Raw genomic sequence first — 13,828 nt, 5'->3', positions numbered from 1 at the left:
CAGCTGTTGGCAAAGACAGGTATAACTTGGGTAATACAGAATTTAGGAGGGTGGAGGTGGGATCCACATTGCGCAAAGTCTGCTTGTTTATTGAGTAAGAAGCACCATTAGGTCATCATTATCAGGTTTTCCCTGCAAAACACAACTATGCTTGGAATTCAACATGCAACAAAGAAAAGTGTCCGTATTTGGAGCTGGATTGATATAATTTTGTGTCATCTCACTTGAACATCTGTTTTTGCCACTGTTGTGATTCTGTATCTGTGATTCGCTACATGCTTTTCCTTTCAGATAAACAGATGACAGTGGGTGTGACAAAACGCTCTGTACATAACAGCATGACCTGGGAACACCCAGAGGCTTAGTCATGCTAACACCTTAGTTGTGCCTCCAGAGCAATTCACTAACGCCTGCCTCAACATCAATGACACACTGATTTACTGACTTACCATGGAAAATGTTGCACAAGCGCTAAATAACTGTATCCAACACAGTAACCAACCAATACTGTTTTATCTTTCTTGACTGAACCATTGTGATTATTTTCTTTTCCTCTTTTCTCTGTAAAAGGTGAATTAAAATAATTTGGAACACGTGTTAGAAAGTGTCATGTGTCATGGTAGTGGCAAAATGGCAATGCCTATAATGGGTGGACCAGTTGGCCTTTAGTCCATGGCGTCTTGTCAGATTCATTAAGCTGGCAAACTCAGTCAACACCCCATACCAGCAGAAGGAGTGGTTTGGGAGTGGAGGCATTAACTGATGTAGGAGTAACGCTTTTGCTCAGACAAGTCTGAGATATTGTTCAAGCCGAATGCAGTCAGAAATGTGAAGAGTGCAGCACACTATGGAACAGGAAAGCCTTCTTTTAACAACTAACTAAACTTCAACTACCTATCAAAGGATCTACTATTGAAAACCTTACTAAGATGATGACGGACTATTACCCTTATTCCAAGGTAAGTTGAGCTTTATCAAGTAGGAACTTAAGCTACAATTTTATCAACAACCAGAATACAGTATGTACCAACAAATACCCGATGGACAGAAAATAAGCAGGGCTGTAATGATTATTGTGGGTTAATATCCAAGTAAGAAAACTATTCTGTATAACATGCACAATCCACTATCAGCATGTCCTGTCAAAGATTACACAATGTCATTGATAAGATTTCTCTCCTTGAAACTTCTCATTGAAGGCCTTAATCCTGTGAGGGGAAACAGGTTTAGTACTCATTTAACTTTCACTGAATCCTCTGTAGGAGTCAGATGTGCCGAAACATATTCACAACTGTTAGACTAATGAATGGTTGATGTTAATAGTAAGGGAACTACTTATGAAGGGATGTTGTGGAGGAGGGTAAACCCACCTGAACTCAGTTTAGCCAGCTTTTAATTTGCGGAATAGAGTTTATCCACATTTCTAGCCTGACATTTTTAGGATGTAAATTCCTATTATAAATTACTAGTAGGTCACATCTTAGTAAGTAGTAAAAAATGATATGAGGATAGGAAAATACATGCTTTTATCAAAATATAGTTGTTTTTTGTTTTCAATGCTGGCTGCTTCATGGTTTGCTCACCTTTTTATTTATCAAGCTGCATCCCTGTATTTATGTATTTATTAAATACATAATTGCATTATACAAACCTGGCCTTACCTGCGTACAGGAACCCAGGTAGTAGGCTTGGTGTAGTGTGTATGGTGCAATGCTCTGCTAATCCAGTTGGTGTCTGGGTGTACAGTATAGAAAGCTGGCTGTAGCCCAGGAAACTGCCACTCAAACGGGGTCTATGGAAAGGATACCACTGGCAGGAAGTAGAAGGAAGCTATCTTACTCTGATTTTTTTATCTGTGGTGTTAATACTACCTTCTTCATGGACTATAATCCGTGTTTTTCAATATTTTGCTGGTGTCGGATGTAAGTGCGCGTAACTGAAACACAAGACAACATAATTAGGCTAGCTGAGAGAACACCTGCCGTCACCAGGAACAAGGGGCTTTGGATATAGTTAACCTCGACGTAACTTAACGAAACTCTGCTGGGCAACTGGTTATGGAGATATGCGGACTATGACAACCTTTCAAAATTTTGAAGTTGTTTCGAAGACAAAAACTTTAGGAGAAGCCGATAACTAGGTGTTTTAAATGGCAACGGCAGGACTGGCGTAGTTCACGCGTACAGGGAGGGGAGACGAGCTGGACGATGTCTGTGAACGAGTTGTACACAAAGGTGAGTTGGGCTGTTGCATTTTAGGCTCGCAGACATTTTACCTGCCAAACAAATATGTTGACCTCCATTCACTTTACGCGATAAGCTCCTAAAACGGCTTTGGGGAGACTGGATACCTGTATCCCGCTGCTGGAGAGTGACAGGGCTGACAGTAGCAGCTACAGTATGGAGATAAATTTAGTCCGAACTCCATTCAAAAAATCTGGCGATTTAATGTTGACTTGCTTATTGGCAAATGTATTTAGCTCGTTAAACATGACTGAAGACCTGTTATTGATCGTTAGGATCCACTTGTCTTAAATTCGGCGCACATCCAATCCACCAAGCAGTAGTTTATTTCAATTACATTTCAACTTTTAGTAACGTTACTGGTTCACCTGTCCTACAATTGTATTCCAGAGAATACAGCGTTGTGAGCGTTAGCGGCTAGTGGGACCAATTTTAAAAGTTGAAATGCTATTGTAATAACAGCTGCATGATGTATTATCGATATGCCGAATTTACCAGAAGACCCTACAGATGCAGAACATGTCTTAAAACATGCTGTAACAAGTATGCGTCTTTGCCGTTAAGCGAGGCAGCAGATGTTTGAATTGAGTTTGGCGAATTTTCTCTAGAACGGCAGAAAGCGAGGCTGGGCGGACAGGTGCAAAGAGCCTCAAAGTTACTTCCATGATCCCAGCATGCTAGGGAGGGATATTTCATAATCCCAAAATGTAACTGATTTGTCTGCAAGTAACCCATACGTATTTCATAGATGACTTATTCACATAGTAACGTGATTATTGCTTTATAGTATGGCATAACTGTACGTTTCAAATATTTAGGCTAACACAGCCATCATATAGGCTAAGCTGTCTATTAGAGAGACTTTCTGGAGAAGCTCATTTGACCATAAATTGGGGACTGTACAGTTTGGTTGAGCATTTATGTAATCGGGTTTATATCATAGTAGCATTAACAGTTTTGAACCAAAAAGCATGCTTGTGTGCCTGGAAAATAACCTTTGGTAGGCTACTGTTACAGTCTACACAAATCCATTCTCCCATTCACTGTCAGTGCCAGCTCCAGCATTCATCTCTTGAATGAATGCCTTAGCATCTGTTTCCAGCATTGGGAGAGGCTTGTTCACATTCACAAATCTATACTGAACTGTCTCAGACCTAAAAATTTCATAATGGAGTTTGCAGTGGGCTTTAATCCATCTTGATTGAGACTGAACAGAGACTCATGAAAGTAAACAATGGATTTAGACCAAATTGTGAGGGTGCTGATATGTGTAGCATTAATTTTAAGAATAGTGTTTATTGTACAAATTGTTTGTAGCAATACACAATGTATTCTATCAGGCTGCGTGCAACATATTGTATCTTTTCTTTGCAATTGGCTTTTAGATGGTTTCCAGTTGTGCCTTTTCCTTATATCAGGGCTTCAAAATTGATTACAGTAATTTCATATTTTCCATTTTCACTATTACTATTACTATTACTAGCTAAATGTGAATTTTAGAACAAAACGATTTTCCAGATGATGGCTGGTTTCCTAGGACAGTGGCTGGTAGGATACACAAACTAGGCACAGATAAAATCAACAAGTACTTGGTTGGTGGTTGGTTGCTGGTGCTAAACCTCTTGCCTCTTTCTTGCACTTCCTTCTAGGGAAGCTCTGCTAATAAACTGTCAGGGACCTATAAGTAACTAACCACTGTTAACTAGTTGGTTGTTTAAGTCAGTTGTTTAGTTTTTACACATTTAATTAGCCCAGACAGCAAATAAAGTTCTTCAGGAGAATATCTGAATCATGTCAAACTATTTCTTCTCATTGTGTATTGAGGATTTGTGCTAGGATTACCATAAGTGATGTTGGCTGACATGACAAAAGAGCAGAAGACAATGAGGCACACCTTATTTTTAAAATAGCTTATGTGTTCCTTTATTGTGCTTGTACTAGTCATTTCTATTCTGATCTTCCTCCTACGGCTGCCAGTGTCTCACCACAGTGTTGTCTTTACAATGCATTACATGGCCTTAATCACTTGATGATATAGACGTAGCTTTGATTTAGATTGCAGTGTTGAAATCCCAGTGCCCAGATACTGTAGTCAAGTGCATTAAGTAGGGCCACTTAATTCCTCCCACCCCCTGTGAAGCCAAATAATCCAGAGTGGGAAGCCAAGAAGGCAAATCCTACAGCTCCATCTGGTTTGTGTTACATGACTGAAGTCAGCTGTGTCATGGGTTCCTCTGTCTTGGAGCCCTGGATGTCTTCAATACAGCAGAGAGCAAAGTGGCATAGCTATTTTGAAAAAAAAACAACAACTTTAATTTATGATTAACCAGTGCCAGATTATGCTGTAATCATGTTCTAGCCGTTGTGGCCTGCAGCTCATACTGGTACAGTTGATAACCTCTAGTCAAATCTCACGTGTGTGTGATTTGAAGACTTGGTTTAGCTTGCTTTGGCGTTATAGACACAATTGGACGTTCCTTGTGTTTGTTCTGCAGGTGGAATGCTGTTGCTTTGAGACAGGCTGCGGGTCTTGCAGAGTAGGATTAGCCTGAGTCGCCGCCAACCCCCTCTGTTGTGGCTGAGGTGGGCGGGGGGTCTGCCAGTGAATCCCAGAGTGACTGTAATCATTCAGGCACATTGTTTGTGGTCCTCATGGGATTATGTTTTCTAGATCTGTTTGTTGTCATGCTCACCATTACATGACAAAGCTGTAGTTTTACTGTCGACTTGTTTAAAGTATTATCTCATTAGCACAGTCATAAATGGGTTATTCTCTTGTTACTATTTTAAAATGCAAGTTATTACATACACAATACCAATTTATCAACAGTGTTTTCCTGGGGTGTCGTTAGAATAATGGAAATGGACTGTGACAGATTCAACATTAATATCACATTGTGATCCTCAGGAATAGAACTGGGAAGAAGCTTATAAACAACAGTTTGGTGTCTTTTGGAAATTGTGCTTATAGCTGTGCGCGTGTGTGTGCGCAAATGTGTGTTTGGTGAGTACTTTTATATACTTATGGTATTCTGGTGCCTCATGTATAAACTCTGGACTTTTCATACTACCCATAAACACAAATGAGGACACCCACTTGATATATACCTAAAAAGTATTCTGCTGTATAAAACCTTGTGTATGTCTACCATACAAGTCCCCCTTTATAAATCCTAATTAACTTGAAATTGTACACATGTGAACGACTCACATAACACCCATTAACTCCCACATTTGGCCATAAATGGTTGTTGAAATACCAAATATTCACCTGTTTTGCATTTAATTTCTCATTGAACTCATTTATCCTTGATAAGAAAATGGCAAAAGGAAATTAAAGACAAAACAAATAGAAACATATCTTTGCTATGAAGTTTATTGTGCATGAGATTAACTGTGTCCAAAAATAGGCCAATGGTATTATTTAGTATCAGCAATACTAAGAAAATGAAGTATTAAATAAAATGGCAAGAAGTTATGTGATGCAGAAATCTTCTGAAGGTTATGTACCTACGAAAGGTGTAAAATGATCAGTGTTATAAGCTATCTAAATTGCCTACACTCTAGTTGCAGGAAATTTTGTTCTGCTACTGCCTTTCAATTGTGCCAATTGCCAAAGCAGCCACTGTGCAGCATTTTAACACATCACACTTACAGTGATTTCAGCAGACGTTTTCCCAACAACATCAGGGTGCACTTGTTGTAAAGTATCTTGGATGTAATTCTTATATTTTCTACATTTCAAAGAGATAGAACAGAGCATTGGACTGCATCAAAAGACTGTGCAATATCAATCCTGTAGGTCACAAAGACTAGACAACACTTTCCAAAGTGGTCCTGGTGTATGAAAAATATATGCTTATGTTTTATCAAGGAGTTAATGAAAACACAAATTATAATGAGGCAAATTATTGATGATTACAATCTTGCAACTTAAATTAATTACATTATAATAAGTGTCACAATGCCCACACCTACAGTGAAAGTATAACCTAGTCTAGATAAGGCTCACTGTAAAATACAATTTGAAATACAATCCTTACCCCTTTTCATCATAATCATTTCATTAATTCCTTATTATCTCATATGCCATAACATCAGTGACTTCAAACTGAACACTTTGTGGCATCCATACTTTTTGTGCGTACACAGCCATTTTACTGTGCTACATTTTCCTTCTAATGACTTGAAGACCACAGAAAGAATGACTGTAATGTTGATGTCACACCCACTGTATTGTGCAGTGTGACAAAACAGTGTTAATAGTTAAACCATCTACTTTGTTTACATTGTGCCATTTATGATTTATGTAAAACCTTTTGCATTTTCTGTTGGCTTATGGTTGTATTGTGTTGGTTCTACAACAGATGAGGTAGGCTGTAGGTTATCAGTCTTGGCTGCAGATGTCAGTTGTGTCCGAAGTCTTTATTGCAGTAAATATTCACAAAGGTCTTTCAATATGGCCTAACCGTTATCTTACTGTTTTATGATACTCCTATGAGGAATAATTCCTCTTTTCTCTTGCCTCCCTCCACAGGGAGGTCAGAGGTCACGGTCAGTTACAGACAAGCACTCCTGGAGCTGGTAGGGATTCAGTGTCTTGCTCAAGGACACTTCACTTAATCACTATGCACCTTGAAGTGGCTTTATTCTGATGAAACTGACCTATGCCTCCACTTTTCACTGTGCATTTCTGGCACCAAAAACCCCGTCCCTGTCATTTATTGAGCTTTCCCTTTTCACCTGAGAGACATGCAGATCAAAGTTCCTCGATAGGCAGAGAGCTCTGGCTTCCTGTTGGACGCACCCAGTTTTCACCTGGGGCTGATCTCATTGTGCTGACACATCGCTGGGCGGAGACTCGCGAGTGCTGGAGCGGAAGGCTGCAGCACCTGAAGCTCCTGTCTGTTTGCTTTTCCACTTGCAGCTAAAACAAGGGTCTTTAGGGAAACCCGAGACACATCTATACAGTTTCACTGCTCTGTCATCATCCATTCACGCGCTCTCATGGCCTGATAACCTAGACCAGTAAAAGGATTAGGAAATGCCTTACCTTTTTTCTTTGAAAATCTATAGCAGCTAATTATAATTCACCAAAAGCAACATGATCACCAATGTGGTCTATGCAAGGATTTAAATCTTTGAACATGATGGCAATATAGTAAAAGTATATTGTATTTAATGTATTTTTACATATTCCCTTTTCAGTATTGTTGTCATAAACTAATGAAGTTGACGTGGACATACGGCAAGCCGAGAGTTCCTTTCTCTTTGTTAGGTGTTACGCAACAACATGACTTCATCAGCATGCTTGTCTTTCATACTAAACCTGTAGAGCAACTTTTCCCCTGCCGTTATTCTAGTTCCCACCTCCACTACCATTCCATCTGGCTCCCCACCCAGAATTCCACATACACTCAACAGATTACTGCTACAGCTTTTTGAGATTGTTAACTAATTGTTTCTGAACCGACCCCTTTCACTGTATATAGCCTATTCTTTATCTCGGGCTTGGCCAGTATCACGTTTTCATTGGACCTTTTCTTATTTCTTTCTGTAAGGCGTTATGTAAAGTGATATAGTGAGTTAGGCCTTTTGAGGACAAGACAAAAATAGCAATGTTACATTCTGATCATCAGTGTTTTCCTGTTGAGGATATAAATATCTAAGCATTGATGTCTACTGGAACCTTATCAATCAAGAAGACCTGACTGTATTGACATCACCATTTTATAAAGTCCACTGGGTGTATGATAAGGAATATGAAAGGGGGGTGAGAGCAAAAAGCAAAGACAATGAAAAGAGCTGCGTTAATTAGCAGTCCAAGCTATGTGACACTCACGGTGCCATGTAGCCTAGTTTTTTATGAAGGCTGTATTCAACAATAAACAATGCTATCTCTCTTTTCACTTCCTATCAAACAGCTTCCCATTTGCTGAAATGTGAAGAATCTATTTAACTCAGAGTGCCTACTGTCCAATACAGCAGAGATTTTCTTGTTACTGGGGAACAGAATTTCATAAAAGTTGCTGTAATAGAAATGCATAATAATTATTTTACTATACAGAGATGAGACACAGAGAAAATGTGTTCTGACAGCTTGATCAGCAGTTTGATCCACTGTCGCCAGTCTGATTCTCTGATTTCATATGGCTGGGGATCAATTATCTCAGCAGTCAGAGAGAATAAATTGATTTCTTTTTGCTCTTTTTTTAGTGGTGTAGGCTGTGCTGAGGTTGGAGAAATTTAGGCTAGTTGTTGGGGTGTGTATGTGTATGTAAGTGTTGTCTTGCTGGAAGTTGCTGGAACAAGAGAGAGTCATTCTTTAATGTTTTAAAGGTTGTATTCTTCACCAAATCACAGCATCTTTGTGTTCTATATTCTGTTAACCAGTTCACAATTTATTTTATGCTGCTCAACAGCATGTATTGATTGGGATATTTAGTGAACTTTATTTCTGTAGTCTTGCCCTGATACAGGCAGCTCAACCATAGGACATCTAATCTACTTCATGTAACCCATTATGATGGTAATTAGATGAGACAGTGGGGCAGCCGCGGGAGCATCCACACCCAGGACAGTATTCAAGTTTGTGCATTTATTGGCGACCTAGTTGCTATTAAAACCCTATTAAAGTCTCTATCATTAGCCGTTTAGTGCAGAAACAGGAAAAGGACTGAACCACCCATTGTGTTTTGTATTACATATGAAAACTTAAGACTAACTTTCAAAGCTTTCTCAAAGTTTTCCCTCCGCTCTCTGTGTCCCAATTACTGTTTGATTGTGTTTCATGCAGAGACGCTCTATATCCAGAGGACGGGCTGCGCTGCCATTGGACAGTTTCAGACAGTGTCCCAGATAAACAGAGACAACAGACATGAGGATCCCCTCTGCTGATGTATTTCAATATTATATTAGAGGGCTTATCTAATTGGCTGGACTAGAAAATTAGCAAGCAGCAATGTGAGATATTTTTATTCACGGTCTGTGCATATTGAGGACACAGACAATATCCAAGATCTCCATGCAAGCTCAAGATGACAGGCGATGAGAGACAGTTTCAGATGGGACATTCCAAAGGAAGCCTAGCTAACCAGGCTAATTAAGCATTTAGGCTTAAATTTGAAGTCCAACATTTTATCAGTCTGTGCCTTTCCCTAAATGTCCAGCATAACACAAATGACACTGAATCTGTAAACTAAAACTATTTGACAAACTTGGGAGGTGAAATTAAAGAAAAAACTGTATAGAAATGTACCATCAGGATTAGGGGTTAATCCTGGGAACCAGGATCCTGGGATTTCTCGCCCAGATTCTCTCCCCCTCCCCCTTGGGAATGAGGTCTGGTTCCTGTGAAATTAAATATTGCATATATCTATGTAGTGTAATGCTAAATCATCAATCCATTCTGGAAAAAAAAATGCTAACAAACAAAATAAAATGCAAAAATGCAGCTACTTGTGTAAAACTAGGTCAAACCAATTGGTGCGTGGTTGCTACACAATAAAGAAGGCAGCAGTGCACAGATCAGATTGTGCTCCACACAGCAGATGTATATCCATCTTTATGTTTGAGAGTAGAATGACAGTGACTGCTATAACATTTGTTTCTCTTTCTTATGCGTATTCCTTCTTGATTGTGGGGAATGAAAACACATGCAGTAAGCTACTGTAGATACTTCACTTTCTACACTTAAAAGTTTGCGTATAAAGCCTTTTTAACCTCTGATCCTTAGGTGTAGAGATGACCTATGAAGTCACATGGGTGAGCTCTTTAAAAAAGAAATAAATATAAATAAATAAATCAAAGGAGGTGCGTGGAAAGCTATGCATATTCAGACTTGGCCTAGGCAGATGCTTAACTCATTTTGGGCGGTGCATCCAAAATATGCAAATGAGCCGTTTGTAGTGTCTGCCCCCCGGCATGCCAGGTTTCAGTCATCTGAAAGTTTTGGGTTCTTTCAGTACGCTTCATGCGTTGGCATTAAAAATCACAATTGGTGAGCTTGGAATTATAAGGTTCTATCTGGAGGGCAGTTCTGAGAGATTTAGCCTCGAAGATTTGACAAACCATCTGGCAAAACTGTGTACTTTCTATCTTTTAAAATATTTAATCCCATCAGGTTCTTTAAAATATAACACCACACAAGCATAAACTGACATTCAAAGATCATGACTATGTAGATAACTCTATTTTGATAAAAAAATTTAAAAAAAAGTCAGACAGAACCTTATCATTCCAAGCTCATCACTTTCCTTTAATTCCAAAAAGGGGTTTTAGCCAAATTGGCCTTGCCTGAATAAAATAGAATGTAGCTTTCATAAAGGATATTTGTCACTTTCATAAATTTGTTCCATCCGTGTAAAAAGTCAACTAGACTACTCGGCACATTTGGAGTATGAATGGTCTGAGAGGATGATTATCTTAATTTCTAACTATAGTCCTTTGCATCTTCACCATGATTTGTGTTATTATATTTTCTGTCTTTAGCTGATCAAGAAAAGTTCACATCATAATTTGGGCTATTAGGGCTTTGGCCCACCTGGTTTGTTTCATTTTATACCAGAGTAGATGGGCTAATCATGGGTTAAGAGAAAGAATGGCTGTCACCTAACATCAACTTCTTATGAGAGAAACATTGCACACATAGTCAGTCTATGCAGCCAAATACAATACAGATACAGTATGCAGATCAACAGCCTAATGTTCATTTATATATTTCTCACCATCAGATACTTCAGTGTTCAATCTGATTCTCCTTTGGATCGCCTTAGGCTATTATAAATATAATTTGTAGAAATGAGTTTAATACACAAGTAAATCTAACCCAGAGTGAAATTCACTGTCTGTGTTGAAGTAAACAGGATTAACATAATAATTTATGGCTTGTGATGGGCCGTCCGTGTGTGTCACTTGGAAATATGCGGTAGGAATATCAATTGAAGGAAAGAGGAATTCACTGTGAATTTAATTGTTATAAAATAAACCAAATTCATATACAAAGTTACATAAAATGTTTCTTCAAAATACTGCTGTGTTCACTAGACTTATTCCACCTCCAGATACTTTAAGTCACAAGCCAGGAATCCTCCAAACCTGTGCTGCTGTCTCAGAGATGCTTAATAGCAAAGATAAGTCTGAATACGATGTGTGTAGTTTTGGTAGTAGCCTACATCCCTTCTGCATTGACTTACTGTATCAATGAATTGCAGCCTTATTGCGCAGTATAATTGCATTCCTGAAACTTTCCCACACTTCTAGTGCCACTTCCATTGCTGCAGGCTATGTCTGCTTTGCTGTTGAGAAGTTAATTGGTGGCATTTAATTGCTTTTTATCCCTGCACATTTTACCATTTCACCTGTCCATGATAGCGAAATCGCATTATTTTCCATTCAACTTAAGGAAACTAGGCAGTAATGATTTGCCCTGTGTAGCAGGCCAGCTGATCTTATTTGGTTATCCAATAAACAATGCTAATGCATGAAATTGTTGGCAACAATCCAGGAACAGCACAAAGTTGATTCATCTGGCTGCCCAGCTCACTATCAAATGAACAGCAACTGTAGAGGCAATATTCTAACAATTGATAAACATTTTAGTCACTGTGAGTGTGAACTATTTCTGTGAGGATTTGAAAGCAGTTTGTCTCAAGCATACGCTCCCCGCAAAGGCCGTCATTGCTTTAGTGGAATAACTGAGCTGCATACAGCTGCAAACTACAATGGTTTTCCTTATCATCTTGATTTTCATATTTGCCCAGCTCATGAAAATCTGACACTTCTTGCTTGTGCACTGGTACAGAGCTACAATTTATTTTAATGAGATTCCCAGGAATACCAGGAAGTCCAGGGATTTTCCTGGGGTTGAAATTTGGTAGATTTTCAGTACATTATTAAGTCCTACTGAGGAGTGGGAGAAAGAGGACGGGCTAAAGGGAAGATAGAGTTTTGTAAACAAAACAACAGTAAACACGTCGTCCCTCATGCGTGATGCAGTCTGGGTTTGATGCAGTTTGGGCTAGTCACTGAAAAATGTGTTACCAATACTTTCATAGTACCCCCCATCACTGGAGCTACAATATAATACATAGGTAAATTGCTGCTCTGAGTGTAAAGAGTATGACAGAGTATGACTTTTTGTGAAAGGTAATTTACATTGTAGTTACTGTCATTTCCATTATCTCTTCCAAAATAAAAGTTATACTCCCATGTCCTCTGTCGTCCAAACAGTTGTCGTAATGACTTTTGATTTTTGGTTGGAATTAAGATGGCAGAAAGGCAATGCTGTGTTTTGCTATTCAAATGACTTTCTGGTTTCACCGAAGTAGATTTGCATTGAAGCAACTGCACACAGTGACATCATTCTACACATTTTTTTTCACCTCAGTGAGTGGAGCTGAATCATTTCACCTCCCAGATCTCTAATAATCATCCTTATAACTTTTTGATGAATTTATGCAGGACTTATAGAACACTGTCATATCAGCCTTCAATAACCTTAGAATTAGAATAATTAGGGCATTTTGTGTTTTTAATGTCTATTTTATGATTTCTATTTCAGTGTTCTTGCTTCACATCATTTATCATAATTGTGGTAATGTCCAGGTTCTTCATTCACGTCAACATGTGATTGGCAGTTGCACTGCAACATCAACAATTTCTAGTGAACCCACCTGACACCTGATGGGACAAGGAAATAAAAGCCTTGTTTCTTGCTGAAGGTCCCTATGTATATGTCTCCAAATGACCCCAACCCCATATGATGATTATGTCCTGGGGGTTAACCCAGCCTGAGCACTGCCTTGCTTAAAGACTAGTATACTGTATCTGTGTTTGTGTGTTGGCAGCACTGAGAGACGACCTCAGCACAGGTTTGCCTTCAAAAGGACATTGTGTAACAGCAGTGTAATTGGCCTCAGCAGGGGCGACAGTGTTTTTTTGTTCACCTCTCTGAGTCAACTTCGCTTCAGGCTAAGAGATGACCACACAGAGCAGATGAGATACAATTTGATTGTGTCTGGCTGGTACTGTTGTAATACATCCAGGAGTTCTTTATTAGCGATTTACTTTTCTCACATCAGAAGCTGCATGGTTTGACTTGTTCCAAACGCTGTGAAACTTGAATCTGTCTTTGTTCATTTTCCTCCCTCGCTAGTTCTCAATGTTTCAAGTTAGTGAAACTAAGTCTGCGTTCGCATGTAACGTTTATAAGTGTGGGAAAAGCGCTGCCTGGAGCACTTCTTGTGAGGAAAAACAAAAAGCGATCTGACGTTAGCTGGCTAGCTGGCTTGGTCACTAGCTAATTTAGCTAGTTATCACTTCTAGCAGGCAAAACAGTGTTGTGCAACAAGCAAAGGCTTACCAGATATTCCTAATACACGTCCAGTATGATCCCACACTGCATCTTCAATTCACTTGCAACAAAGGCCATTTTCTCCATTGGCACTTTCTCCATCTTTGTTGTTGTCATGGGAGATGGCCATTCTCCTACGTAGCATGAAAACCCAGCCTCTCCTTCACCGTGATTGGTTGGCTGTGAAAAAAGCATATGAAAAGCAACATATTTGCAAAAGTCTTTCTCTAAT

The 13,828-nt window shown here is 39.1% G+C and overlaps 1 protein-coding gene across 2 annotated transcripts in view; it reads left to right on the top strand.

Annotated features, from left to right (window-relative positions):
• Positions 1-810: 810 nt before the first annotated feature.
• myo5b (myosin VB) overlaps positions 811-13,828 on the top strand; it is a 47,604-nt gene continuing 34,586 nt past the window's right edge. The window contains exon 1 of one of the 2 annotated variants that reach the window (XM_071914298.2): positions 811-959. In XM_071914298.2, the coding sequence (XP_071770399.2) occupies positions 930-959 (30 nt within the window). In that variant the 5' untranslated portion in view covers positions 811-929. Of the gene's footprint in view, positions 960-1,802; positions 2,235-13,828 lie in introns of those variants that run through there. The other variant, XM_078286356.1, reaches the window with a different exon arrangement.

This window comes from Centroberyx gerrardi, chromosome 2, assembly GCF_048128805.1.
Source record: "Centroberyx gerrardi isolate f3 chromosome 2, fCenGer3.hap1.cur.20231027, whole genome shotgun sequence".
NCBI lineage: Eukaryota > Metazoa > Chordata > Actinopteri > Beryciformes > Berycidae > Centroberyx > Centroberyx gerrardi.
This window is presented reverse-complemented; position numbering and strand designations above follow the sequence as displayed.